The sequence below is a fragment of the Rosa rugosa genome, chromosome 4, assembly GCF_958449725.1.
Source record: "Rosa rugosa chromosome 4, drRosRugo1.1, whole genome shotgun sequence".
NCBI lineage: Eukaryota > Viridiplantae > Streptophyta > Magnoliopsida > Rosales > Rosaceae > Rosa > Rosa rugosa.
The window spans coordinates 8,422,263-8,448,996 of NC_084823.1; the positions used below are offsets into that span (position 1 = coordinate 8,422,263).

The 26,734-nt window shown below is 38.2% G+C and overlaps 1 protein-coding gene and 1 long non-coding RNA gene across 2 annotated transcripts; one reads left to right on the plus strand and one right to left on the minus strand.

Moving 5' to 3' along the window:
- The first annotated feature begins 3,737 nt into the window (after positions 1-3,737).
- On the plus strand, positions 3,738-5,727 carry LOC133745833 (probable pectinesterase/pectinesterase inhibitor 20). The gene is made up of 2 exons (XM_062173992.1): positions 3,738-4,780; positions 4,919-5,727. The coding sequence occupies exons 1-2, from the start codon at positions 3,772-3,774 to the stop codon at positions 5,608-5,610; spliced, it is 1,701 nt and encodes a 566-aa protein (XP_062029976.1). The 5' UTR covers positions 3,738-3,771; the 3' UTR covers positions 5,611-5,727.
- An 11,589-nt stretch (positions 5,728-17,316) lies between these two features.
- Positions 17,317-18,597, minus strand: LOC133741753 (uncharacterized). The gene is made up of 2 exons (XR_009862101.1): positions 18,426-18,597; positions 17,317-17,598 (listed from the first exon to the last, which is right to left on the minus strand). It is a non-coding gene; the product is annotated as an uncharacterized LOC133741753 (long non-coding RNA).
- Positions 18,598-26,734: the final 8,137 nt, after the last annotated feature.

Sequence of the window (26,734 nt, forward strand, 5' to 3'; positions counted from 1 at the left end):
ACTAGACCGGTTCATTGTGAGTTTGATAAGGTGGCAGATTTGATAGACTGGGACCCAAGGATGTGGTCTATATAGATACTTCATACTCTTTTTCCTCATAATATCGTGGAAAAAATCATGTGTATTCCTTTGAGTCGAAATGATAGAAGAGATAGAGTAACATGGAAATTGAAAAAAAAAAAAAGGCTTTTATTCTGTGAAGAGTGCTTATTGGGTGGCTCGAGATATGGTGTTAGCTAATCTGAGGGCTTCAACATCTGTGGGGGATCCGTTTAAACTTCTTTGGAAGGCTTTATGGAATGCTAAAGTTACAGGGAATGTTCAAATTTGCCTATGGAGGGCATGTAATAATTTGTTGCCTACAACGATAGATTAAGTACTAAAGGATATACAGCGGAGTTGGGTTGTTTGCTGTGTAGTTACCCTTATGAAGATAGCAAGCATGTTTTTTGTGCCTGTCCAGTGGCCAAAGAAATATTGGGTGCTGCTCCTTTTAATTTGTTGCTTTACATGTCGCATTCTATTTGTTTCAAAGAGTGGATTTCGGAACAAGCTATTCAAATGTCTATACTGAAGTTTTTGCCAAGCCTCTTATGACTATTTGGGCAATATGGAAGAATCGAAATGAAAAACTATGGTCAGATAAATCTCAAAGTGCGGGCAGTGGCTATTTCTTTGAGCACTATGACCTGGTATGAAAGTTTCTTGATAAATAGGTATCTTAATGCTAAGCATAAGAAAGCCCGTGTTCATCAATTTTGGAAAGCACCAAGGGAAGGTGTCCTCAAGTTGAATACTGATTGTGCATTTTTACCATCAGTAGGGTATGGTGCAGTAGGCGGTGTTATTCAGACTGATCAAGGTAGCTTTGTTGCTGCTATAGCGCATAAGGTTAGTTATGTTACAGCAGCTTTACAAGTTGAGTTGTTGGCTATACAAGCAGGTATGGATTTGTGCCAAGCTATGATGCTTGAGGACGTAATTATTGAAAGTGATTGCTTAGTTGCCATTCAAGCTATAACATCATAGGCGCCTGATATGTCTGCTTATAGTGCTATTATTAAGGATATATCAAAGCTGGTACAAGAGGTTTTCGGGCTTTCTCTTTTGTTCATGCTTCTCGTTCTGCAAATTGTGTTGCTCATAGGCTCGCTAGTCATGCCTTTGAGAATGAAGGTAACTTTGAATGGTTTGTTCATGCTCCAAATTTGATCTTGGATGCCATCATGTACGATTGTAATTATCGTAATTGATAAATAAAATTCCGGAATTTTATTTCAAAAAAAAAAAAATTCTCAAAAGGAATGTTTTAAATTATATAAAGTCTCATCTAGCTCTAGTTTAGGAGCGAAATAGCTAACAGTTATAATGGAATGCCATTTAGGAGTCTTGTGCAGTTTGTGCAGCTGCTAAAATATATATTTTGTTGCAACGGTATTATTCCGCAGTTGACTTAAATCTCCTTAAACAGAGCAAGATACCCACATCTCAGTCTAATTTTCAACGAGTTTTTCAAATTAAAATTATAATTTTTTTGTAATTCGTCAACATAATTTTATAGTCACTCCACCAAAATTTTAAACTCAGTCCCAGACTATAGAGCTTTTCAGTGCTTTGTGCCCTGTCTTAAGAATAATGAATCTGCTTCCAAAACCGTAGTTCCAGATTCACAAACTCTCTGATTCTTAGAGTTCTTGTTTCTCCAATTAAAAAAGAAAATTAAAAAGTTCTTGTTCCTCCACTATGATAGCCTGTTTGAGGGTTCTTGTTTCTACACGCTATGATAGCCGGTTTTCAGAAATCAGCTCGAAGATTACTCATATGAAAGCGATTACACGAACACGAGGTCATCCTCACCTCCCCTGATAAACTATGTGGCTTACCAAATTTTTTTCGACATAGCAGGATTAAGAAATAATAGTCATATTGCCTAAACCTTTCATCATTTTGGTAACTAACATGGCACAAACCTAACAACTAATTATTCTGCATATTTCAGGCTTATTTGGGTCTAAAGTCCCAATGTCTTTTGGTCCCTGAAAACCATCTGCTGAATATATTATAGGTTTACTATATGCATGCCTAACCTTTGTTCGATCTCTAATTTTATGCAGAGAATTGAATTCATATCTCGTCCACATTCCGCACCTAATACATTCCATACATATCTTCTCTCTCCCAATCATTAGTCCATTCTTAACCTCTGAGTTAGACAAAATAGGGGAGAAACTTCGATCGTGCTATTTCACCAGCAAAACAGATAATTAAATTAGGCACATAGCAGTACCAAACCCAACCTAGTTGACAAATTCCATATCATCGGACAGTGGAACGACAAAGAATTGCAAAAGAATATATGTATCTCAAATAAACAGCATTCCAACTCGAACAAACTTTGTTAAATAGCATTTAAGCAAGACTTAGAATATTTTGCATGCTCATTTTCTGTTGGGTCATTAAGTTGGCTCATTCCAATTCGAGTTTGGCTCATGTTCAGCTTATCTTTAGTTCGATTTGATTCATGTGCATGCATAAGAGAAATGAGCTTAGCTTGAACTCAACATTAAGCTTATGACAGAAATGTGCTTAGCTTAAACACTGTTATGAACAACTCGTATTTGTTAAACGATTAGTTCTTTTGTTAAAGCTCAAGCGATTGTACAATTGAATAATTTTTTTATATTTTATTATACAACAATCGAAATTAAAAAATTAGTCATTTGTGTTCCGAGTTTAAAACATTTTACTTACAAATGAGAGATTTGTACGTACCACTAGACCCAATGTTATTTCACCAACAAAACAAGGGAAGCCAAGATTGAGCTTGAAAAATTTTACTCAGCCTTTAGCCAAGCTTAATCATCATCATCGGATCGTCTCCGCATGGCTCATTAACACCCCTATATATTTCTCACGTTTTAAAGGACCTTCCTAAAGCACCTTTATACCCCTAATATTGAGTCTTAAACCGAGCTCCCGATGATAATGCGGTTTTTCTTGGTATAACTTTCATACATATTATCTAGTCAATTAAGCTAGTCTAGCAAATGTTTTTTTTTTTTTTGGCTGAAGTCAAAGGTTAAGAGAGGCAAAGAGCCACCTTAACTTTTGAGATTTTATTGAAGAAGAAGAAGAAGAAAAAATACAAGGGGAGGGGGACCAAAAACCAGAACCTCCCATACAAAACAGAAATAAGCTATAGGAAAGACAAACTAACGAAAACAAAAATTCGGCATTCCCGAACGGTCACTATGAAAATGTCTGTCAATGAAAGGAGAAGCTAGGTCCCACCAAATTAGATCACTAGAGGGCGCACCATAATTCGCCAATGCATCCGCAACTTGATTCCCTTTCCGAAAGATATGTGAAGATCGGAATTGCATTTGAGAAATACGATATAAGTAATTGCCCCACTCAACATGAAGCTGCCAAGGCACTAAATCAGGGGATTGCAAAAAATTTAGAACTAGGGAAGAGTCAAATGTAATCCACAATATGTGTCATGCATGTAATGTGGTCTGAACATAAATGGTCTCCTCTTTTACTCAAGAAAGTGCAAGTATCATTCTCAACAGCATCACACGTTTATAATTTGTCAAATACAATGCATTTCACCCACTAAATATTCTCTAAATTAAATATTAGTCAAGTTGTAGCAGCCTAATCATATAAATAGGACACAAACCCCCTTGACCAATTCATTTGTCCACTGCATTCCTCATAAGTCAATAGGACGTACTCCTCTCTAGCCAGCCGGCCTTAAATTCTTCAATGGCTTCTAAGCTTTTCATCAATCCTCTTGAAACTTCATCACTATCACTATTCCTCATCATTTTCTCCTTGCTATTATCTCAATCTTTAGCTTCAGATGTTCCTCTCGGCACTTCTGTTCCGCCCGAAACCATATGCAAGTCCACTCCACACCCTTCTGTTTGCATTTCCGTCCTCCCTCACAAAAATGCCAATGTCTATGACTTTGGCCGCTTTTCAGTCCAACACTCATTCGTCCAATCCCAAAAGCTTCTGGATTTGATCAACAAATATCTTCAAGGCGGTTCCAGTTTATCACAGCCGGAAATCCAAGCCCTCGAGGATTGCAAGTCCCTTGCATTGTTAAACAATGATTTCTTGTCAAACACCCTCGAAACTGTTAACAAAACAAGTGATGTTCTTCCTAGCTCGGATGCTGATGATGTCCAAACCTTGCTCAGTGCTATCTTAACCAACCAGCAGACGTGTTCTGATGGCCTTCAATCTGTGAGTTCAGTCCAAAATGATCTCTTGGTCTCCGTCTCTAATGGTACAAATTTGTACAGTGTCTCATTAGCGTTGGTTACAAAGGGTTGGGTCCCAAAGGATCACAAAAATAATGGAACACCAAACCAGTTGAAAAAGCATCTCAGTTTCCGGAAGGGGCGATTGTCACTGAAAATGTCAAGCAAAGCGCGTGCAGTTTACGACTCCGTTATAAATCGAAGAAGGCACCTTCTTCAAGCCGGAGATGAAGAAGTTGTGGTGAAGGACATTGTGGTTGTGAGCCAAGATGGAAGTGGAAACTTTACTACCATTACTGATGCTATCAATGCTGCACCCAATAACTCTGTTGCTAGTGATGGTTACTTCTTGGTATATGTCACTGCCGGCGTTTATGAAGAGTATGTATCAATTATATCGAAAAAGAAGTACTTGTTGCTGATCGGAGACGGTATTAATCAGACGATCATCACAGGAAGCAACAGCGTTGGAGGCGGTTCAACCACCTTCAACTCTGCCACTTTAGGTGAGTTTCATGATAATACGGTAGATTGCTAACATAACATGTTAGACTAAAAGAATCTTTGAATTTAAAAGTGTGACACAGACTTTTACATTTACAAATGGATGATTAATATATAACATTAACTATGTCATATTGCAGCTGTGGTAGCACCAGGGTTTATAGCAGTCAACATAACTATTCGAAACACTGCTGGACCAAGCATGGGGCAAGCAGTTGCAGTTCGAAATGGAGCTGACTTGTCAGTTTTCTACAGCTGTAGCTTTGAGGGATACCAAGACACCTTATACACACATTCTATGAGACAATTCTACAGAGAATGTGACATCTACGGAACGGTTGATTTCATATTTGGAAATGCTGCAGTTGTTTTCCAAAACTGTAACATATACCCTCGGCAGCCCCTCAAAGGCCAATCGACTCCCATCACAGCTCAGGGTCGAACGGACCCGAATCAGAACACAGGGACTTCAATCCAGAATTGCACCATTACAGCCTCGGCTGATTTGGCTTCAAGTAACTTCACTGTCAAGACATATCTTGGGAGGCCATGGAAGGAGTATTCGCGGACGGTTTACTTGCAGAATTTCATGGATAGTTTGATTGATCCTGCTGGTTGGCTCGCATGGAGTGGAGACTTTGCACTGAGCACATTGTATTATGCCGAGTACGGTAATAGAGGACCTGGAGCCGACACTAGTAACAGAGTTACATGGCCAGGTTACCATGTGATAAATGCAAATGATGCTGAAAATTTTACAGTGTCAAACTTCGTGCTGGGGGATAGTTGGTTGCCTCAAACAGGAGTGCCTTACACTGGTGGCTTAATTTGAGAAACTTGGTTCAAGTTTTCTTTAAGTTCTTTCATTTGTGTGAAGATTGTTTGTATGTAGAGACGTACTTTCCTGGCTTTTCTTGTACAATCCGGAGACATTTTTCTCTTCAACGTGAAATAATTTGATGTTTGGTATCACAAAAAGGGGTTTTATTTACGTTGAATTAATATATTGGGGCATTTAGTAGACCACCTCCTTCATGCGATGTGTGATAGATCATGCTGTTTTGGTATCAAGATGATCTACGACTACATGAAGCTGGTTTACTAATGTAAAAAGATAGCTGATCTACCATTCGTAGTAGTGTATGAGTACTTCAATACGAATGGTGTTTTTCTATACACTACCCTTCAAAACAAGTTCTCGATCTTGTCTCCTTAGTGTATATGTTATCTGGTACAAAGATCATTTGTTGGTATATAACCGTTTTTGGTTTTTTTTGTCAAACGCTAAGACCCTTTTCTCTAACGAAACTGAGTCACACTCAGCAAACTTAGGGATTTACAATCCGATAATTAGTTTTTGGATAAAAATGGACTAATGTGAAGCCAAAGTCGGCTGCTTTTTTTGGGGTAGTCTGTAGAAGAAGAGCAAAGCAATACATAAAACAACAAACAGAGGCGACAAGTTGGTCTCCGGCGAAAGAAGGGACCGAGTCCAGAAGTTACCTATCTAACGAATTGGCCGACTTGTGACATTCTCTGCAAATATGACTACCAAAATTTACGAAGATTTGGCCACCTAGGATTACGAGTTGTAAGAGAATGAACCGCCAAATATGAGTCACATTTCTAACATATATATGTGACTCACAATTACGAACTGAGACACATCCAAAACCTGATTGTCACTAGGACTTCCTCTTCAATGGCGAAACAGCCGTCCAAAATTGGGAATCCTATAACAAGGGCGCATTGGGCGCAGTACAGATCAATATCAAATGATTGCCAAAATCTACTTTCCTTCGGTTTTCCTGCCACATTGAGGTAGCTGAGTAGTCCATTGAGCGCACTACGGGTCCTTTGAAACTTTTTAAATGTATTGGCATGGCCAAAACCTACTTTCTCCGGAATCCTATAACAAGGTATTGAGCGCAGTACGAGACATTTAAAACTGTCTTTTCGGTGAACATAACTACTAATTTCTAATTAACAAAGAGAAGTTTTTCACATGAACTTTTCCGTGTTTTTTATAATTTTTTTTTTGAAGGGGTTTGGAACCCAGCTAAGCTGGGAGGCTTATTCCCACTCCTGACTTATTGTATTATAATGAAAATGATGCATAGAAGGGGACATAGAGTTTTGACCTCTAGCAGAATTACAAACATCCTCATAGCTTTAACATAAATTATTCTTTTTCAATAGCTTTAAATGCTTTAGTCAGTGTGTAGTGAAACTGGAAATTGAAAATGGATGAGGAATATAATAAATAATGCTTAATGGTTTTATTTTACTTATTTAAGGGAGGCCTTTCCTGAATAATAATTGACTAATAATTCGTTGGCTTTAGTGTGTTGGAAATGGTGTGACCAGTTTTATTCAGCCTTTCCTGACTAATAATTTATGGGAGACTTTTGACAACCATTCATCTGTCGGAAATGGTGTGACCAGTTTTATTTTATTTTATAATGATAGGTTTTTAGTGATTTTTTTTTTTTGAATCAACTGATAACTCTTTATTAATTAGGAGATAACTCCTTCTCAATTACATCCAAAATAAAATACGGAGGAACAGACCCAACAACTAACATCTTGAGAAAAGGAACGAGCATGATTAGCTAATTTATGAGTCACAGAATTAGCTTAACGATAAGCATGAGTAAAATAAGAACCTGAGACCTGAAGGAGATCACAAATAATACATCATACACACGACCCAAAGGGGAAGTATGGGGGATGACGCTCTGCTTGACTGCATTAACAAGTAACAAAGAATCTATCTAGAATATCACCAGGGAGAGACCATGCTCTAGAGCATGTGAAACAACTGCTCTCCCCGCCAACGCCTCAACTTGTTCTGCGGATGAGACATTACCGACTAATCCGTAAAATCTACCAACACAGGCTCCAGAGAAATCTCTAATGATCACACCAATACCACCCTGTCTAGTTGGACCATCATAAGAACCATCCATATTAATTTTCACCCACCCCTCCGAGGGGGCTTTCCAAAGATGCCTGGACCCCTCCCCTCTGCCCCAATTGTGGGGCTTGGTCATGAAAATGGTAGTCACACAACCTGCTGTTCAACCCAAACACCAAATCCCCCACTGTAGAACTCTTGTCATCCCAAACCCGTAGATTACGTTCCTTCCAAATACCCCACATAAAATACAAAAGTAAAGACCACGAGTCTTCAGGAAGAGTCTGAAGGCAAAACAGAAACCAATCAACCAGTGACAACGCCATGTTGTTCCCCTCCAAACACACCCCAAAAGCCTGATGTGTCCTGAGCTGTGTAAAAGGGCAGCTTCTACACAAATGCTCCACACTCTCAATCCCCACCCCCCCCCCCAAGAACATAGTACACAATTATTATTTTCCAGTGCCACAAACTTATCCAATATACCGGTTTTAACTGGCAAAATATTATGTAGAATCTTCCAGATGCATACCTTCGCCGATGTAGGCATCTTAGTTTTCCATAGCGGTGCTAGAACACCCTCATATTGCTCCAAAGGGTCATGGAATCCCGATACTAGCATTCTATAGGCACTCTTGATTGTAAAAGCGCCTGTAGAATCATAAAACCATACTTTCCTATCTTCAACCTCCCTTGAGCTGAAAGGAATAGAAAGAATCAAATCCCTATCTTCCGGTAAAAAGACTTGGTTGATCAAATTTCCATCCCATTGCCTATTAACGATTAAATCACTGACCTTTTGAACTGAATGATGGACATGAACTGCAATAGGAAAGAAAGAAGGAGCTCGTAGCAACCAAGGGTCAGACCAAATAGAAATATCCATCCCGGACCCCACCTGCCAACAGACACCCTCCCTCAGAACACTCATCGCCTCAAAAATACTCCTCCACGAGCAGGAAGGTGAGCTATGGCCAACCACCTCCCATAAAGAAGACGTAGGAAATTAAATAGCGAGCCTTGTATATTATGGAAATCAAAGACTCAGGATTGTGTAGAACTCGCCATCTCTGCTTTGCTAACATTGCCATATTAAAAGCCCAAAGGTTGCGAAACCCTAAACCCCCTTCCTCCTTTGGTTTACAAAGAGTCTCCCATACCTTCCAGTGGATTCACTACAGGAAAGTAGGTCATTTACGGCGAGCAAAAAACGCCGTAAATGGCATTTTACGGCGCACGAAAAGACGCTCTTATAGACAACGTCGTAAAATTGAACTCAAATTTTCACTTTTACTGCGTGCAATTTACACGCCGTAAATGTACTCAAAAGCATGTCGTAAATGTGCTCATAAGCACGCCGTAAATGTGCTCAGAAGCACGCCTTAAATTTTCATTTACGACGCGCATTGCACGCAGTAAATGTCTTTTGCAAAATTTAAAAAAAAAATCAATTTATTTTCAGTTGTTCCAGGATCACCCCAACATTGCAGCTACTAGATATCATGTTCATGCACTTATTGAAACAAAATAGATGTACAACATACCCAATGTAAAAGAAACTCTTCATCAAAATTATCTCAATCAACCACAATAATCATATTACAACAAGTGTAATAATGATATACTAAACCCCATTACATCATTTAATCCTTTGACTAATAAAATCGATAAGTTAGCGAATGATATCTATCACAATATTCCACATTCCACATGGTATCACAATATATCACATTCCACATGGTGTCTCTGAAGTTTGAACTCAGTGGTGCACAGGAACAAGTAGATGATTGCCATTGAAATAGTTTCATGGTTATTGGCCAAAGCATCAAGTTCTGTAGAGAAAGAAATGAGAAATAAGGGCACATAACAGTGCATTGATTATAGTTACCTTGACATTGAGGAGACTATACAACCTGGAATTCGCTCAGTAGATGGGGAGAAGCAATATACTTGTCTGTCAGTGGTGTGTTTCTTCAAAGCATATCTTGCCGCAAAAATCTTAAGGTTAACAACTCAATTTGTTTATCAAAACACACTGAATACATGATAATTGTAAATAAATAAACATTTCACAATTTGATGGTACAATTGAAAGCTAGAGAACAATATATGTCCAGATTATACCTGTATGTCAACAGGTATAATCCTTTGTTGATAATTCTTGGTCATCCTTTGTTGATAAAAAGCTACATGAAATATTAGTTTGGATGGACAAAGAAAAAGGATACAATGTTCCCTCAGTATCAATGTATGCAACCTTTCCATTCCCTCCATGCATGTTAGTAGGAAGCTGAAAAGTAGCAAACAAGCTCAGTTTTTTGGCAACCATGCTTCTTAAAGGACTCTGTATAATTTGTCTGTTAATCAAATTGAATGATTAACAGAGAAGATGGTAACAGAAGATTAGATAAAGGATTAAGGACCTTTATCTAATCCTTCACCTCCCATAAGAGCTGCTAGGTGGACCGTTTTGTTTCCTGGAGCTGAACATGCATCAAGATCCTTCAAGAAGTTATTAATGTCAATTCTGCAAGCCAATCATGGAACAAAAAGAAAAATGTCTAGCAACAGAGAAGACACACAAATAGCCAATCATGAACCAAATCCAATACTCATACCAGTCATGTAAGATATCCTCATATGACATTCTCATTTCAGAATATATACTGATAATAATAAATGCATATATACCTGTCACGCCCCGAATTTTGAATAGTCAATTCAAAGTCCGAAACATGAATAATAACAATTACAAATAACGTCCTGAATTTTTTTCTCACAAACAACCACACTTCACACCTCTCAATATCACAATAAACCAAATCCTCAAATTATTTATTACAGCACACTCTCACCAAATCAAATTGTAAGGCTCAAATGAGCTTAACTCACCTCACTATTACAATTGCTGTAAATCTATAACAAATACTCTAACCCGCACGATCACCGCCCTGATTCTCCTGACCTGCAGGATTACCCGCTACACAATTTGAATAGTGTACCGGGATTGCAACAACACCAAACCCGGTAAGCTTTTGACAGCTCGTATGAGTAAACAAGAAATGAACGGTTGATTTATTAAATCATATTTCTTTTAACTCAAGCAAAACAACCAACAATCACAACATCCACGAAGAAATCCACAATCCCCAAAATCAGTCACTAAAATCACCACTCTAAATCACCAAAGATTAATACGGGATCTAAACTCACATCTTTCTTCTCAAACCCCGAAAGCGTATTTATACAAATACGGTGACTGACAGACTAGAGCTCTAACTGAATCGTAGCCCATCACCTGGCCTAGGTTATGGCATCCGACATAATTGTCAATATCGTAGTTCATCAACATAGGTTAGAACATCCGATACACATACTCAACTTAGCCCATCACCCGATAAGGGTTATGGCATCTCTTACACTCAACCGATCGTAGCCCATCATCCACCTAGTATTAGAGCATCCGATTCCCTCATACTGGTCACTATGTTGACCCTAAACTCAACCAATCGTAGCTCATCATCCACCTAGTATTAGAGCATCCGATTCCCCCATACTGGTCACTATGTTGACCCTAAAACCAAAATCGAGTACAATAATATTCTTTCACACAATAGGATCAATAATACCATAATACGTACTATTATTGTGTATATATATGTACTCAAAATACAACTCCAAAAATCACCAATCCATACTCAATCATATCATCACTCAATACCACGTCATCCATAAATTTTCAATATAATTTCACCAATCACTATCATCATAAATGAATATGGTAAATCACGTTTTCGATTTCACATCACTTAAATCATTATAAAATCACACATCTCCATGTCACACCAATCCATATATAACCACGTAAATATATATATACGTAATTATCCGCTCAGGGATAATTACTAATACCAACTATAGTTCAAGCATAAAAATCGTGAAATTCATTTTGTATAATTAAATCATTTTACTTACCTATGGACCGTAGTTGATCAAGCCCATATGATTTAAAACAAATATTTATTTCATAAATATTTTCACACAATTACGACAAAATAAAGTAATTAAATTTATGGGTCCTTGACCCAAAGCACAGAATTGAACAAAAATGATCCCACTTACCCAAACAACAGATTTTTATTCCCATCTATCCAAATTAACATCAAATGACCATTTTGCCCTCAACTCAATTATACAATTACTTCCACTGCCACTCTCTCTCTCTCCAGACGCCAACTTCGATCTGTCTCTCTCATCTCTCTTTGCAGAATCACAGTTCTTCTTCTTCTCTCTATGTCTCTCTGTGAAGCGGCCATGGAGTGATTGATCTGCTTCAGATTGTTGATCTCGTCGCCGGAGAGTGAAACGTCGCCTGTCATGACCTTGACGCAGTCGAAGTTTCCTATGAAAACGGAGGTGATGGTGGGTAGGAGCGAGTTCGGCGTGTAATCATCAGAGCTTTTTAGACCCAAATTGGGTTTGGAAGATTGACGAAGCTGACGACGGCGTCGTTTTAATAAGAAGTGGAAGGCGGGTGTCGCCCAACCGGAGGCTCGTCCGGCTTCGATGCTCCGTCGAGACTCTCTCCGTTGCCAGGCTCTTCGCTCTCAATTTCGGGTCAGATATTGACCCACATCCTCACGGGCGGGTTGTTACTCATGAAAACCTTGAATTTGATTTGAGTGTTTTGTTGTTCACAGTGATCGTTTTGATCGGAACAGGTTGGTGGGTTTTTAAGCCGTTTTTGCAAGCAAGTTCTTGTCAATTTGGCTTCTGTTGTGAGTTATGAGACTGGGCCATTTATTAAAGATTGGGTCACCTGGAAATAGGTCTTCTTGTTTGTTGAATTGTTGATATCATTTTTGCTGCACTCTGTTTTGGCTTCTTTTTATATTTTAGTATTGAATTTTGGGTGCTTTTTCAAAGGAACGTGTTGTAGCTATAGATGAATATGATGCTGGCTTTGATTTTGTTGCAAATTTAGGTAATGGTGATGCTACCATTTTTATAAAATGAGGGCAGAATGCCAGGTTTGAAAGAAAAATGAAAAAAGAAAAGTTCTATTGCGGGGCAATAGAGGTCTATTAAACGTCTATTGGAGGACAATAAATATTTTGGAGTAACAAGCTACAAAATGGTGTTATGTCAAGGGCAATACAGGTCTATTGGGGGGCAATAGACGTTTATTGGGGGGCAATAGATGTTTTGAATTGATGTAGTCTCCTCGTTTTTTTTCTTTAATCAAAGTTTTATTTGTGTAGTTTTAGGAAGATTAATTACCATTTCGGTAATCTAAACGTCTATTGGGGGGGCAATAGACGTCTACTGGGGAGCAATACATGGCTGATAGTCGTCTATTGGGGGGCAATACATGGCTGATAGTCATCTATTGGGGGCCAATAGACGTCTATTGGGGGGCAATAGACGTCTATTGGAGGCAAAAAAAATTTCCGGTGAGATTTTCAGCAAATTCCGGTGGGCAGCAACCGGTGACCGGAATCCGGCGGCCGGTGACCGGAATCAAGCAAAGTTGGCCGGAATCCGGCGACCGGTGACCGGAATCAGGCAAAAGTTGGCCGGAATCCGGCGGCCAGTGACGGGCTTCGGCGAAATCTCCTATGGTTTCTCTCTCTCTCTCTAAGTAACAAAGGGGTGAGGGGTAAAATGGTATTAAAAAAAAATTAAAAACAAAAAAAAAATATTAATGGGGTATTAGGGAAGACTCCCTTAGAGTGTATTGGGTAAGAGAGAATTAAAAAAACTTAATGGGGTAAGTAGGAAAAAAATCCCTATAAATGGGGTAAATGGACAAAACCTCTAAATTTATTCGGTTCGTAATATGAACCACGTGAGGTTTACTCACCTCGATATTCCCGCTGCGTCTTCAATTTAACACAATACACACCGAAATCGCTCACCCAAGGAAGACCGTCAATCACCTAATCAAACATGACCTTAACTTAGCAATCATTCATAAACGACACATATACGGAAATCCAACGGTCGGATTCTAAATTAATGATGATCCAACGGTCGGATTCTAATTTAATGATGATCCAACGGTCAGATCAAAATTATATGATGATCCAACGGTCGGATCCTCACGGATCGCCCTTAGGATCATCCTCCAAAATTATCACGAAGATCCAACGGTCAGATCTTCTTGAATCGTCCTTACTAACATCTTCACAAATTTATACGAAAATCCGACGGACGGATTCTCACGAATCGCCTCCCTAATCACTGTTTTGCATTTATACGAAGATCCAACGGTCGGATCTTCGCCCATGACCACACAAAGCCACTGGGACAGTCATAAGATCATCATATCAAAACTACAAGTCCATCTGACGGTCCTAACTTCACAGATCACAAATCTAACGATCGAAACTTAAGAATTCATAACTTAATCATACGATATCCAAAAATTGCGTATAATATATCGAAATGATCGTATTGAAATATAGAGTCTAAAAATGCACAGAAACTATATTTTTGACCCCCGGAGTTGGCCGGAAATGGCCGCCGGAGTTAGTGGCAGAGCCGCCGCCGACCACCGCCAATGGTGTCAGGGCTGGGCTGTTTCTCTTCATCTCAACATGCTTAACAAAAAACTCTAAAAGCATGCTATCTAAAAACGTCAGGAAGGGATCGAAATCTACCTTTGAAGCTACGGTGGCCAGAAAATTTGCAGAATCCGGCGAGCTCCCGTTCGACGTAAAAACTTCCACTACTCGCTTCGATCCCTTCTGGAGAGTTGTTCAGAACTTCAAGGCGAGCTCACTGGTTCAAGAATCACTCAAAACGACGTCCTGTAGCTCAAGATATTTGGATCGATAGCTCCGGTTTCGTTCTTGGTTGGGTTTGACTTGCAGCCACTGCTACGGGCCACGCCGCCGTGTGAGGCTGCTTCTGGGAGCTTCAGGAAGTTGAGGCGAGCTCGAGGATGAAGTTTGGTGAGTATTGGTGACCGGAAGCACGAGTTATCAAGCTTGGAACTAAAACGGTTTTCAAAACAAACCGGTTTCCGCCGTCGTATCCGGTTGTTCTGCAGAGAAAGGCTGCCGCCTGCAGCTGCGCAAGATCGAGTTGAAGCTGTGGGAGATGGTTTGGTACAGATTGGTGGCCGGCGGAGAGAGAGAGAATTGAGAGCTTTTGCTCTGTTTTTCGGACGTGAAACAGAGAAAATGAGGGAGAGTAATCTGTTTGCTAGCTATTGATTTGTTCTTCAATCATGCACAATCATGAAAGAGATAAAGCACCGGTTTCTACGGCCTAAAACAAGAAAAGGTGTCTGCCACAATTTCACTTTGACTAAAGAAGACAAAACTCGGTTATTACAATACCTCTGTGCAAGACAAGCTCGAGAGCAAAAAATCTCCTGCTTGCAGATAAATGAAGTGCAAGGCTTTATACAGAAGCAGATTGTTTAGCAAATAGGGGAGTGATGGTCCATCAAGAGATGATGGCCAAATCTTATGGCATAATTCCCATCACCTAGGCGTAACTCTAACATCCTTGCATTATTAAAGAAATCAAAAAAGTAGATATTTCTATACATTGACCATATTTTCCAGTAAAGAATTTCTATAAATTGCAAATGTAGATATTTAGTTCTGTATACATGGAATTTGTACAATGTTTTCTTAAATTTGGATTCAGAAATACCTTGTAAGCTTCATAAAAAGCTGAACAGCACTATAAGGGATCATTTGTATCACCTAACCAGAAAAGAACTTTCAATTAAAATGCAATTGAAGAAAGCTTTGTAGCCTGGGAAAGTAAATTTTGATACACACCATAACATACCTCAATGAAACCAATAGCCTTCTTAGCACTTGCTTGCCCAAATCACACCCCATGAGTCTGCAAACATTTCAACCTATTTTAGAGTACTGAACCATTTCCACTTGAGCTACTACATTTTTGGAAAAAGTGAAAACAATAATGTCCCAATAACATGTATAAATATTGCATATCAAAATAGAAAAACACAATTAAGCCAATTATCTAATCAAAAATATTTCACTTTTATTCCAGAATCAGAAACCATTAATGTAAATCAAAGTAGACAAGAAACCAAGTTAACCAACCATACATTTCCACCACACCTCACAAAAAGCTCAAACTTCCTGCGAGTCAAGTAGAGGCGCAGAGTAAGGGGATGATGTCAATCGGGACTAAAGCAAATATAGTTTTAAGAAGTGCAAATATTTGCAAACAATCAATTACGCATTTATAATCAGATAACAGAAAAGGGACCAATGAGAAAAAGGGGTCAACTTGATAGAGAAAAACTTTTTATTTGCAAAATCCACTATTTTATTTCTGACAACAAAACACAGCCATCTGAAAAAAATGTTAAGAAGATTTGATGGCATATGCATTGATACGCTCAAGCCGTCAAGGTGCACGTCACAGACTATAGAGCAGGGTTAGACAAAAAATTACAAGGCAAAACCACATTCTCTAGAAAATATTGCTAATGCCTAATGAGACAAGAAGTAGTCCCATTTGTCCAGTACATGGTCATTTGTTAGTTTTACCAAGCTAAAAATAGAAGAAAAATCCTACCCATTGTCTTTACATAACAAAAGAAAGGAATGCTTAGTTTACTTAATTGTTGTTGCACCAAAAAGTATACTATGACCTAGAATTAGAACTCCAATTGATGCAGCAATCGCTAGGGAAGAACATAAGCATAACAAATAGGAATGAAACGAACAATAACATTCATCACCACCAGAACAATCACTCATTCCAACAAAAATCTAAAGCACACAAATTGAGTAAATGAAATCACCTGCTGGAACCCAACGGTAGGCCTGGCAACGTGCGGGTATAGTGCGGGTACCGTGCGGGTTCTTAACGGGCCAACCCGGTAAGAACCCGTTAGCTTAACGGGTTTCGCGGGCCAAATCCGGCGGGTTTGCGGGTTATCCGTTGGAACCCGTAAATTGGGTTTTTTTTTTTTTTTTTTTTTTTTTTTTTTTTTTTTTTACTTTTTATCAAAGCAACTAGAACCAGTTAAGGCCCCGTTTGGGATTGCTTCGCTTTTAAAAAAATCAGCTTTTGTTCAAAATTTTAGATTTTATTGTGTTTGGTAAATAAATAAAAAGCAGCTTTAATTAAAAGTTATAGGTCACTGGCAGCAGATTTTAGAAGCAGCCTAGAGGTTGCTTTTAGAAGCTGTTGTGGATTAAAACACACTCTGCAGTTCTTTTATGTACTGACAACACTTTTAAAAATATTATTTACCAAACACGAAACTGTTTTAATTCACAGTTGATTATTCTCGCAACACAGCAGCAGCAGTTTTTTAAAAAAGTCGCAGCAATCCCAAACTAGCCCTTAGACCTATGTATATAATTTTTTTTTTCCCAAATCCATTAAAATTTGTTAAGACTTATGTATTTTTTGATTCATTCTTTGATCAACTGTTAGAGAAAAATATTCAGATCAATTAATAAATACATATGTTTTTGAATCAAGCCCACAGGGCGAAATAATATATTCATCACAAGCCAGAATAGGCCATTACATACCCTGCCGCTAATTAATAAATACATATGTTGATTGAGCTAAGCTAGTAGATATAATTAAATATTTCAATTGCAGAAATTGATTTTCAAATGAGTGATGAAATAGCATCAATGATAATAGTAGCTACAAAGATTGAAATAGGTTCGAAATACATATTTAATGTACTAAATAAAATACATATTTAATGTACTGAATAAAATAGATATTTAATTTACTAAATAAAATACGTCAAAATCATCTTAATTGCGGCTATCTCCTTCTTCGGATCTATCTTGCAATGTCAAATCAAATATGTCTTCAGTAAGATCCTCCAATTCAGCACGCTCTTTTTCTAAATTGGGACTCATCATTTGTACTCATCTACAAAAAAAAAGAAACATACTGAGGTTAATCTTCTAATTGTACCAATTCAAGTATAATTGCACAATGGTGAGAGTAGTTATAAGCTTCAGCCTTGTTCGTATTCAACTTAGGACATAACTCTAAATGAACAATGCATGTGCAATTCCAGTCATACGTACACATGACTACACACTAATCCATATAATTAAAAAATGGTACTGCAATACTCCCTGATCAAATACCAACCAGGTTTTGTTAAAGATTAAACAATGGTCTTCACGTAAATTAAGCAGGGGAGGTGCTACATGAAGCATAACTACAGAAGAGTTTTTGGGTGTTCACATAGTATATTGATTGGCACAGCAGCAGCACAAGGCATTAAACCTAAGCTGAAGTCGCTCTGGTTCTCAAACACATACTAATCTCAAACAAAGTAAAACACTTTAATCTCAAATTTCAGACCACACACAATAACCCATATCCAAAAACTGACCAAACTGCAAAAACTGTAAAGGGTTTCAAAGAAAAGGAATTGTGGGTATTGGAGACAGGAGAAAGACATGAGAGAGAAGCAACAAAACAGTAAAGACATGAGAGAGAAGCAACAACCCAGATTACGGGTTTGCCTTCACTACCTGTAAGCAACAAAAACAAACTATATATTTCATTGTTTGCGATTGTTGGTGAACACTCCAGAGAGAAGCAACAACCAAACCCAATGATACAAATTCAATGATTTAATCCATCAAGGATTCAAGATCCATACTTTCAACAACAAAAGAGCACAGATTAATCAAAGCAATAAAGACAAACTGAGAACTGAAGAGAGAGATCAGAGATGGTACCTTCACTACCTTGTTTCCACCCAAATCCCAATAAGCACTTCAGAACCCAATCCCAGCTCAGATCTCTCTCGCTCTGAAATTGTGGGTTTGGATGAAGAAGAGAGAGATGCAGTCATGGAGTCTACGAGAGAGGCAGAGAGCATGGCAAAGAGTCATGGATCGCTTTCTTTCAGCAGAGTAGAAAGGGTTTTAAATTTCAGAAATTACTGAACGGGTTCCAACGGACCTAACGGGTCTAGCACGGCCCGGCCCGTTAATTTACGGGTTTTTGGCGTGCGGGCTTTTCTTAGCCCGAATTAATAATTGGACGGGTTCGTGCGAGCTTTTTCCGTGCGGGTTTCGGGTGGGTTTGCGGGTTACGGGCTCAAATGCCAGGCCTACCCAACGGTAACAGAAGCTCAATTCAATAATTCACCTACAGCAACCACAAATCATACACAATCAGCTCACAACTTAATCAAGTTATTAGAATCGCAATTAGTCATTCAGCCTCAATCCAATGCAACTAAAACAATTCCAGAAAAGCTCAAATTCAAAAGGCACAAAGAAAAACAGTGAAGTTCACGCAGCTTCAACCTCGTGACCGCTTCTTCTTCAATCCCTGATTTCCGATCTCTCGTCGCCGACATAGAGAACCGAACCGTCGCCGCCTTGGTGATACCCTGCCTTTCCGATGCTGACACCTACAAATCCAAAACAATTGGTTTGATTAGTTGGAGTTAGGGTTTTGAGATGAATGGAAAGAGGGCTTACGACACCGACGAGCTCACATCGCTACGCTCCTCGCCACCGTCATCGACCAAAAGCATCACGGTCCTTGTGTCGGACTTCTGAATATATGCTTGGGCTTTCGGCGAATCGACCAGAATCATCACCGGTCCTTGGAGATTTTGCGAGCGAGAGAGAGAGAGAGAGAGAGGAAGGCTGAGATTTAGGCCCGACTCTTTCTATCTCTACTTTTTCATTCGAGAGGGAACTTTAATTTTTAGCAAAATATTTCGGGGCCGGGAAAATGCGCCTTAAACAGTGAACTAATTATATAGGTTATGGCCTGCACGTTGTGCACGCCGTAAAAGAAGTAACAAAAGAGTACCATTTATGGCGTGCTTTTCATATCAGTTACGACGTGCATATAATGCACGCCGTAAATATTGTGTCGTGAAAGATCACTTTTCTTGTAGTGATTGCTCTTTTATCTTCCTTACTTCCCCAACAGAATTTAGCACAAATCTTCTGAATATCATCACAGAAATTCTGAGTGAGCAGGAAACAGCTCATTGCATAAGTAGGGAGGGATTGAGCCACTACCCCGATCAAGATATCTTTACCCGCCCCACTCAACAAGCGACCCTCCCAATTCTGCACTTTCTTCTCCAGTCGTTCCTTCAAGTATTGAAAGTTTGTCGTTTTCTCTCGTCCCACATAGGTAGGCAGCCCCAAATACTTCTCATGGCAGTTCACAACACTAACACCCAACATGCCAGCCAACTCCTCCTGAGTCCAATTAACATTCTTACTAAAAGACACAGAACTCTTGAAAAATTTACCTGCTGTCCAGAAGCTTTACACTACTAAAAAAAATTGCAATTGCTTCGCCTTTTTACTTCGGCAACAGTTGCCGTCGCAATTGATACCCTATTGCTACGGAAAATGTTCCGTCGCGATTAAGTCTTATCATTTGCGACGGAAAATCTTTGCCGTAGTAGTTTTGTACTCAATTGCGACGCCTTTTGCTCTTGCCGTCGCAAAATGTATTTGTATATGTACTTTACCAAAAAAAAAAAAAAAAAAATGACGGAAAGAAGCCGTGGCAATACATAAACGTCTTGGCGCTAACCCAAATATTTTTCCCTCTGTTTTTCCTTTTGTTTTTTTTGACCAAATTGCCTACTAACAAAACAGCCCTAATTCTTTTTCACTCTTTTCCCCAAACATCACCTCTCTCTCTCTCTCTCTCTCTCTCTCTCTCTCGCCCAAGCTTTGCAGCTCCTCGAACTGGTACCTACCGCCGACACCGACGAGCTCCTCCACTGACGTTGATGAGTTCCACGCACCGGAATCTACCACCGAGGCAGACGAGCTCCTCCTTTCCTTCACCAAATAAACTGTAACAATAGCTCCTCCTTTACCCAGACACAACAGATCAATTTCTTAAGGTAAATTCCATTGTTCTTTCCATTTGTCTCTCGTTAATTCTAGGGGAACAGTTGGTTGTATATGGGAGTTTAATTTTGATATGAAACTGATTGGGATTTCTTTCAAATTTGAGCACTAGTGGCCAATCCTCCTGGATAATCTTCATGTTTAGTAAATAGATGGATATCTTTCTCCTAGACATCGATACAATGACTAGTTTGAGGTAGAACTTGATTTGAATTTTTTTGGGTTGAGTTTGAGTTTTGAATAAAGAGTTCAGCTTTTTTTATGGGTGATCGATCTGATATGGTCAAGTTTTTATGGCTGAAGAACATTGCATGTTATGGTTGTGGACTCTACACTCTGTACTGACCAGAGATTTGATGAAGACCCTTTTCATTTTAATCGGACTGCTTTCTGCTATAAACCTTTTAAATGAAGGTAGGATGCTTAAGTTGTTAATTAAGACTTGCATTTGATTGTGTTATCTAAGATGTGTATTTTCTATCAACTATTGGGCTGCAGTTTTCTCATATAGTTGTGGGTATTAAAGAAACAATTTTCTAGAGTTTCCATTCACTATAATTTTGATATAGTCACTTTGAAAGTCATGTTTTCAAAAGGCAACAAGTAGTAAAAGTCAGTAACTTGTTTACAAACCAGGTAGCAGTTAAAAGGGGTTGACTGACATTATTCGAGTCTTGCTACAATGCATTTATCTTAATTGTTCCAATTATAAGCTGGTCAACAGCGTATGAGGATCTACTTTCAACCAATGAGTGTTTCCCTGAGCCAATCCCTTTAACTGAGATGGTAGACTTTTTAGTTGATATTTGGCATGATGAAAGCCTGTTCGATTAGGCAGTCCAGAAGAGATCAAAGTTGACCCTCTACAAACCCTGATTAAGGATGATAGTCTAAATCCTTGTAGCTGATTAATGCCATGACGTGGCAATGCTTTACCACGTAAGAACAAAAGTAAATCATTATAGTTCCCCTAATTCTTTGGATGATAAATCAAGATACTACTGTTAAATGTTGCCAATACTGTGGGAAAAAAAGTGAATACACTTCAGGTCAGAATGATGATTTATGAATAACTTCCCAGACAAATTAGTTGTGTTTCTTACTATCATCGGATTTGAGGTCCTACTGAGGACCATGTAGTTCTACTTTTAGTTCTTGTTATGAACTGCAACCCTTAATAATTGTAGGAATTTGAGGTAATCAAGTAAGGATACAACAATAGCTCTTTGTCTCTAAAAAAAAAAAAATTGTAGACTTGTAGCTGAGATCATTTAAGCGATAGCTTCAACTCTCAAGGACTACTATCAACAATCAAATTCTCCTCATTTGGTCTTTAACTGGACAGAAAGTATATAGAAGCTAGGGAGAGAAGGCAAGAAAGTTGAAAGAAATAAACAAAAATATTTGTTGTTGCATGCTCGTGTGCTAACTTCCCTAAGTTAGAAAGATAAGTGCCTTAATAATTTATGACCAGCAAGCATTATTACTTTGAGTTGTGATCACTTAAAAGCACACTGATGTCATAGATCTTGGTCAAAAGTGGGGTTACATGTACATATTTGGAAAACTGGAGAGGTTTAATGACAACATGAAGTATATTTAGATAGTTGTCTGTAGGGATAAATACAAATCATCAGGGATAATTCGTTCAACAGAAAATGAGGTTATTTTTCTCTAATTTTAAATACTGCACTATTACAACAGAAAACAGTCTGATTAAATAAACTGCTTGACTACACTTCATGAGCTTAAAGTCTGGCTTGACTCCTATAAAAGGAGGCTATGGCTTTCGTACCATATAAAACGTAAACTTTGTCCAGTAATTGATGTGGAAATTTAGTTTCAATGGTGTACATTTTTTTCACTTCTTTTGTTGTACTTGACATTCAATTCTTGTGGTTCAATGTTGACAGGCACGCAGCAGCAGGGTCTCTAGTTTGAAATCGGTTTCTTTTTCCATTATTGGGAAGCGCTTCCCATCTCTGACTTCAAGACCTGGACGCTTTCAAGTTTCCTATTCGGTAAGTTATTTCATTGTAATACTATTGTGACTCGAGTTTTTGGTTTGTTTGCCCCAACAATCTCATAGATAAATTTTTACATTGTTGGATTTTAATCAATAGGTCCAGTTTAATTGTTGTGGCATTGGATGAGAAGTTTTCAGTGTTAGTTTCCTTTAAGTGCAAACTTTGATTAGAGACTTGGAACATCAATTTTTGTGCAGCCTTATGTTTACGGTTTATTCCTCTTTTCAGAGAGGTTCTATAGTGAAATACAATATCCTTTGTATACCAGAACCATGTAATAGGTTTCTTGTTTATGGAGGCAAGGTCCCAACTCTATTAGATGTAGATTTGGTACATTAGTGTAACGGTTCATGACCATTGAAACCCCTATCTTTGCATTGTTGTATATGGAACTTTGTATTCTTTTAAGGTACTAATTCTATTGAATGTAGGCATATAACATTACATCATGCATTATACATGAATTAGTCCTCTGATGTGCAAACTCTTTCTCTTTTTAAGAGTAAGATACATTGATTTCTAGTTTGATGTATTATAATCTGCCATAGGACTAGTTGATTCATGCTTACTCGACCACATTATATCCCAATCATTATTTTAAGCTCTGTGGGATCCATAATTATGCAGATATGTGGTTTATAACTTGGACTTTTGTCAATTGTATTAATACTCACACTAACTTAAGTTTATTTTGTGTATATATATGTATTATATATTACCTAGGTTGCATCAGCAACTAGTGGACATGAAATTTTGAGGGAGTCTATAGGAGATGGAGTAAGTCCAAATGCAAATAGTGACCAGCCATCATTGGAACATGATTCTCCAATAATATCCCCTTCACAAAATGGATTTGAAAGGGTAATTCTCGTATAAATTTAGGCAGCAACAATCTTCTTATATTAATTGTTTATATTGCTCTTACATATTGTATTTCTAGTTGATGCTTGACAGAAATGACCATGAGTTATAATTGGCTTGCTTGCAAATGGTTGTTGCTTCAGGCTAGTTATCGAGGTCTATACTTATGATTTTTTATGTCCTTTAACATGGAAATTGGTGTGGCTTTGTTGGTATATAGATGCTCAAGTGGTTTTGTTGTTTATTTGGGTAATGATGAAGCAGCTATATTTTCTGTGATTCCATCCACCATGTAACTAACCTTTGTAATGCATATTGATAGGTGTTGCTTTTCTTTTTCATTCATGAAAGACTTTTCATTGTTTTGGTTATGATAGATTATTGGTAATAGCCCCTGGTTTGTGTTATACTGCTTGCTAAAGATGACATTCAGTTGAGATGATCTTTCAATATATATGAGGGTTAGTTGTCTTGAATGAAATTTGTATTGGAAATTAGTATTTACTGTACTATTATTACTTCCCTGCTGAATAGTTTGCTGCGAAATTGTCAGAAAATATAAGAATTCAACTGCCCTTTTGATGTCGTCTTCAAATTTGGACTTTTTTCATGTCTTATTTGTACCTAGGGAAGTAGGAACTTCATGTTTCTATGCTTTGTTCATGTATTGATGCATATTGTGTATAGTGTTTACTGTCTAAGCAAAAGTTTATTGTATGAATCTAGTCGAACCCTGTTCAATTTTCTGGGCCTTTTGGATGGTAAAGAACTGTTGAGTTTGTAAATGGGAAAGCGGTTAAATTTTCTGCTTTAGATATTCGTAGTCCTATCGCTGATTCGACTTCTATGTGGTATGTCCCTCAGGTTAGAGGTTGTCCATACTTCTAGCTAGTGTGGAAAAATCCCTTATGGTTAATCCACTTATCAATGCCAAAGCTTAGCTCGCTGAATTTACATGATGAATATTATTAGATTATTTGTAAAGTATTAGCTACCCACTGCAAGAAGAAGAATTTTGTGGGCATGAATATGATATATGACAGGCACACAAAACCACACACTTGTGCTACAATGTCTGTTACTATTGATTGAGGTTCATCAATGCCTTATGTTTTAGGTTTTGTTTGTATAGACACCATCATGAAAGAATATGTGCAATTTGTTGTCTATCTTGCCTACTAGACATTAAGCTAACATTGGTTTTTCTGTATTGTTTACAGGTTCTCATGGCAAAAAGAGCAAAGCAAATGAAAGCAAGTGCAAAGCTCACAAAATGAAAAAGTAAAATGATTGGTGTTTTAGTTTAAGAGTGCTTATAATATTGTTCAATACTTGAAAATAACGTACAACATATTTATTTTCATTTTTGTATTTGTATTTGTATTTGGATATGGTAGGATGAATCAATTGATATGTTTAAGTATACTTTTCATGAATTAATGTTAATTTCCTATTTGATTTAATATATGCAGATTTTTAATGGCTTAGTTATTATTATTATTATTATTTATTTGTTTAATTTTGTGGAAATGGGCTAAATAATAATAATAATAAAATTAGCGTTTGCGATGGCGATACCACCGTCGCAATTTGTATAAAATTATATAGTTTTATCTATTTGTTAAAAAAATTTAATATAAAAATTATAAATATATTTGCGACGGCAACCTAACCGTAGCAACAAATTTGGCGGCAAGGTTTGGTGGTTTTTTTTGAAAATATACACATTGTGACGGCATCATAGCCGTCGCAAATACCTCCACATGGACTACCCTGATGCGGATTTTGCGACGGAAGCCTGCGTAGCAAATTGCCGTCGCAAAACAATAACTGAAGCGACGGCAGGACAATACCGTAGCAATTACCATTTGCGACGGCATTTTACCGTCGCAAATGGATTTTGTGACGCCACCTATTGCAACGCTAACATTGCCGTCGCAAAATGGTCAATTTGCCGTCGCGAAAAGTTTTTGCCGTCGCAAAAGCTCAATTTGCCGTCGCAAAAGCAATTGTTTTTAGTAGTGTTACCATACACCCCCAGAATCCGTTGAATCTCAAAACATGCAAAGTGGGATGCCTCTGCAAAGAGAAGACTATCATCCGCAAACAACAGATGGTTAACTGCTGGGGCAGTCTCACACACCGAAATCCCAGGTAATCGAACAACTCTAGCACTCTGAAGAAGCAAAGCAGATAGTCCTTCAGCTCCCAACAAAAACAGATAAGGTGATAATGGATCACCCTGTCTCAATCCACGAGTAGATATCACATTCCCCCTCGGTTTACCTCTGACTAAAAAAGCATATCGAACTATGGAGATGCATTCAATTATCATATCAATCCAGCTGTGAGCAAACGCCATACGCTGCATAACCCGCTTCAAAAAAGACCATTCCATACGATCATAGACCTCACTCAAATCAAATTTTAGTGCCATGCATTTATCACCCGACCTCTTATTGTGAATATAAAGTGCTACCTCATTCGCAACCAGAGTATTATCAGTTATAAGTCTCCCCAGTATAAAAGCACTCTGGTAAGGAGAAATAATATTCGGTAAAATCTGCTTCAATCGGTTAGCAATAATCTTAGAAAAAATTTTATACAGGACAGTACATAAAGCAATGGAACACAGATCAGATATGTGCTCAGGATTTTCCACCTTAGGAATTAGACAAATGTGAGTAAAATTTATCTGCTTTAATAATTGACCTGAATGGAGAAAATTGAGCATTGCAGCAGTAACATCCTCCCCAATAGACTCTCAATAATGTTGAAAAAATAATGGGGGCATCCCATCAGGCCTGGGAGACTTGGTGGGATACATCTGGAACAAAGCTGTCTTTACTTCCTCCTCATAGGGCCTGGTAAGTATGATATTCATGTCAGCCGTCACACAAGGCTGAATAGCTTCAAGCGTCTCAGCTAAAGCTTCCTGATCAACCTAAGAGGCCGTGAACATCTCATCAAAGTAACCTGAAATAATTTGTTTCAAACCCTGATCATCTTCTTTCCAATTGCCATGCTTATCAAACAACCCAAGCAAAAAATTCTTTCGTCGCCTATTAGTAGCACGATGATGAACATAACCCGTGTTTCTGTCACCTTCTTTCAACCAATCCACCTTAGCTCTTTCCTTAGGTGTTTCTATCACCTTCTTCCTGGTGCAAATCCGCAAACCCCTCCTCTGATTGGATCTTCGTTTCATAGAGAAAAACCAACGCATTCTGCTTTTGAGAGATGAATCCCTTCAACACC

Excerpts from the sequence above, each read along its gene's own strand:
- LOC133745833 (XM_062173992.1), top strand. The coding sequence starts at position 3,772 with ATGGCTTCTAAGCTTTTCATCAATCCTCTTGAAACTTCATCACTATCA. Across the intron at positions 4,781-4,918 it reads CTTCAACTCTGCCACTTTAG|CTGTGGTAGCACCAGGGTTT; the intron begins GTGAGTTTCATG and ends GTCATATTGCAG.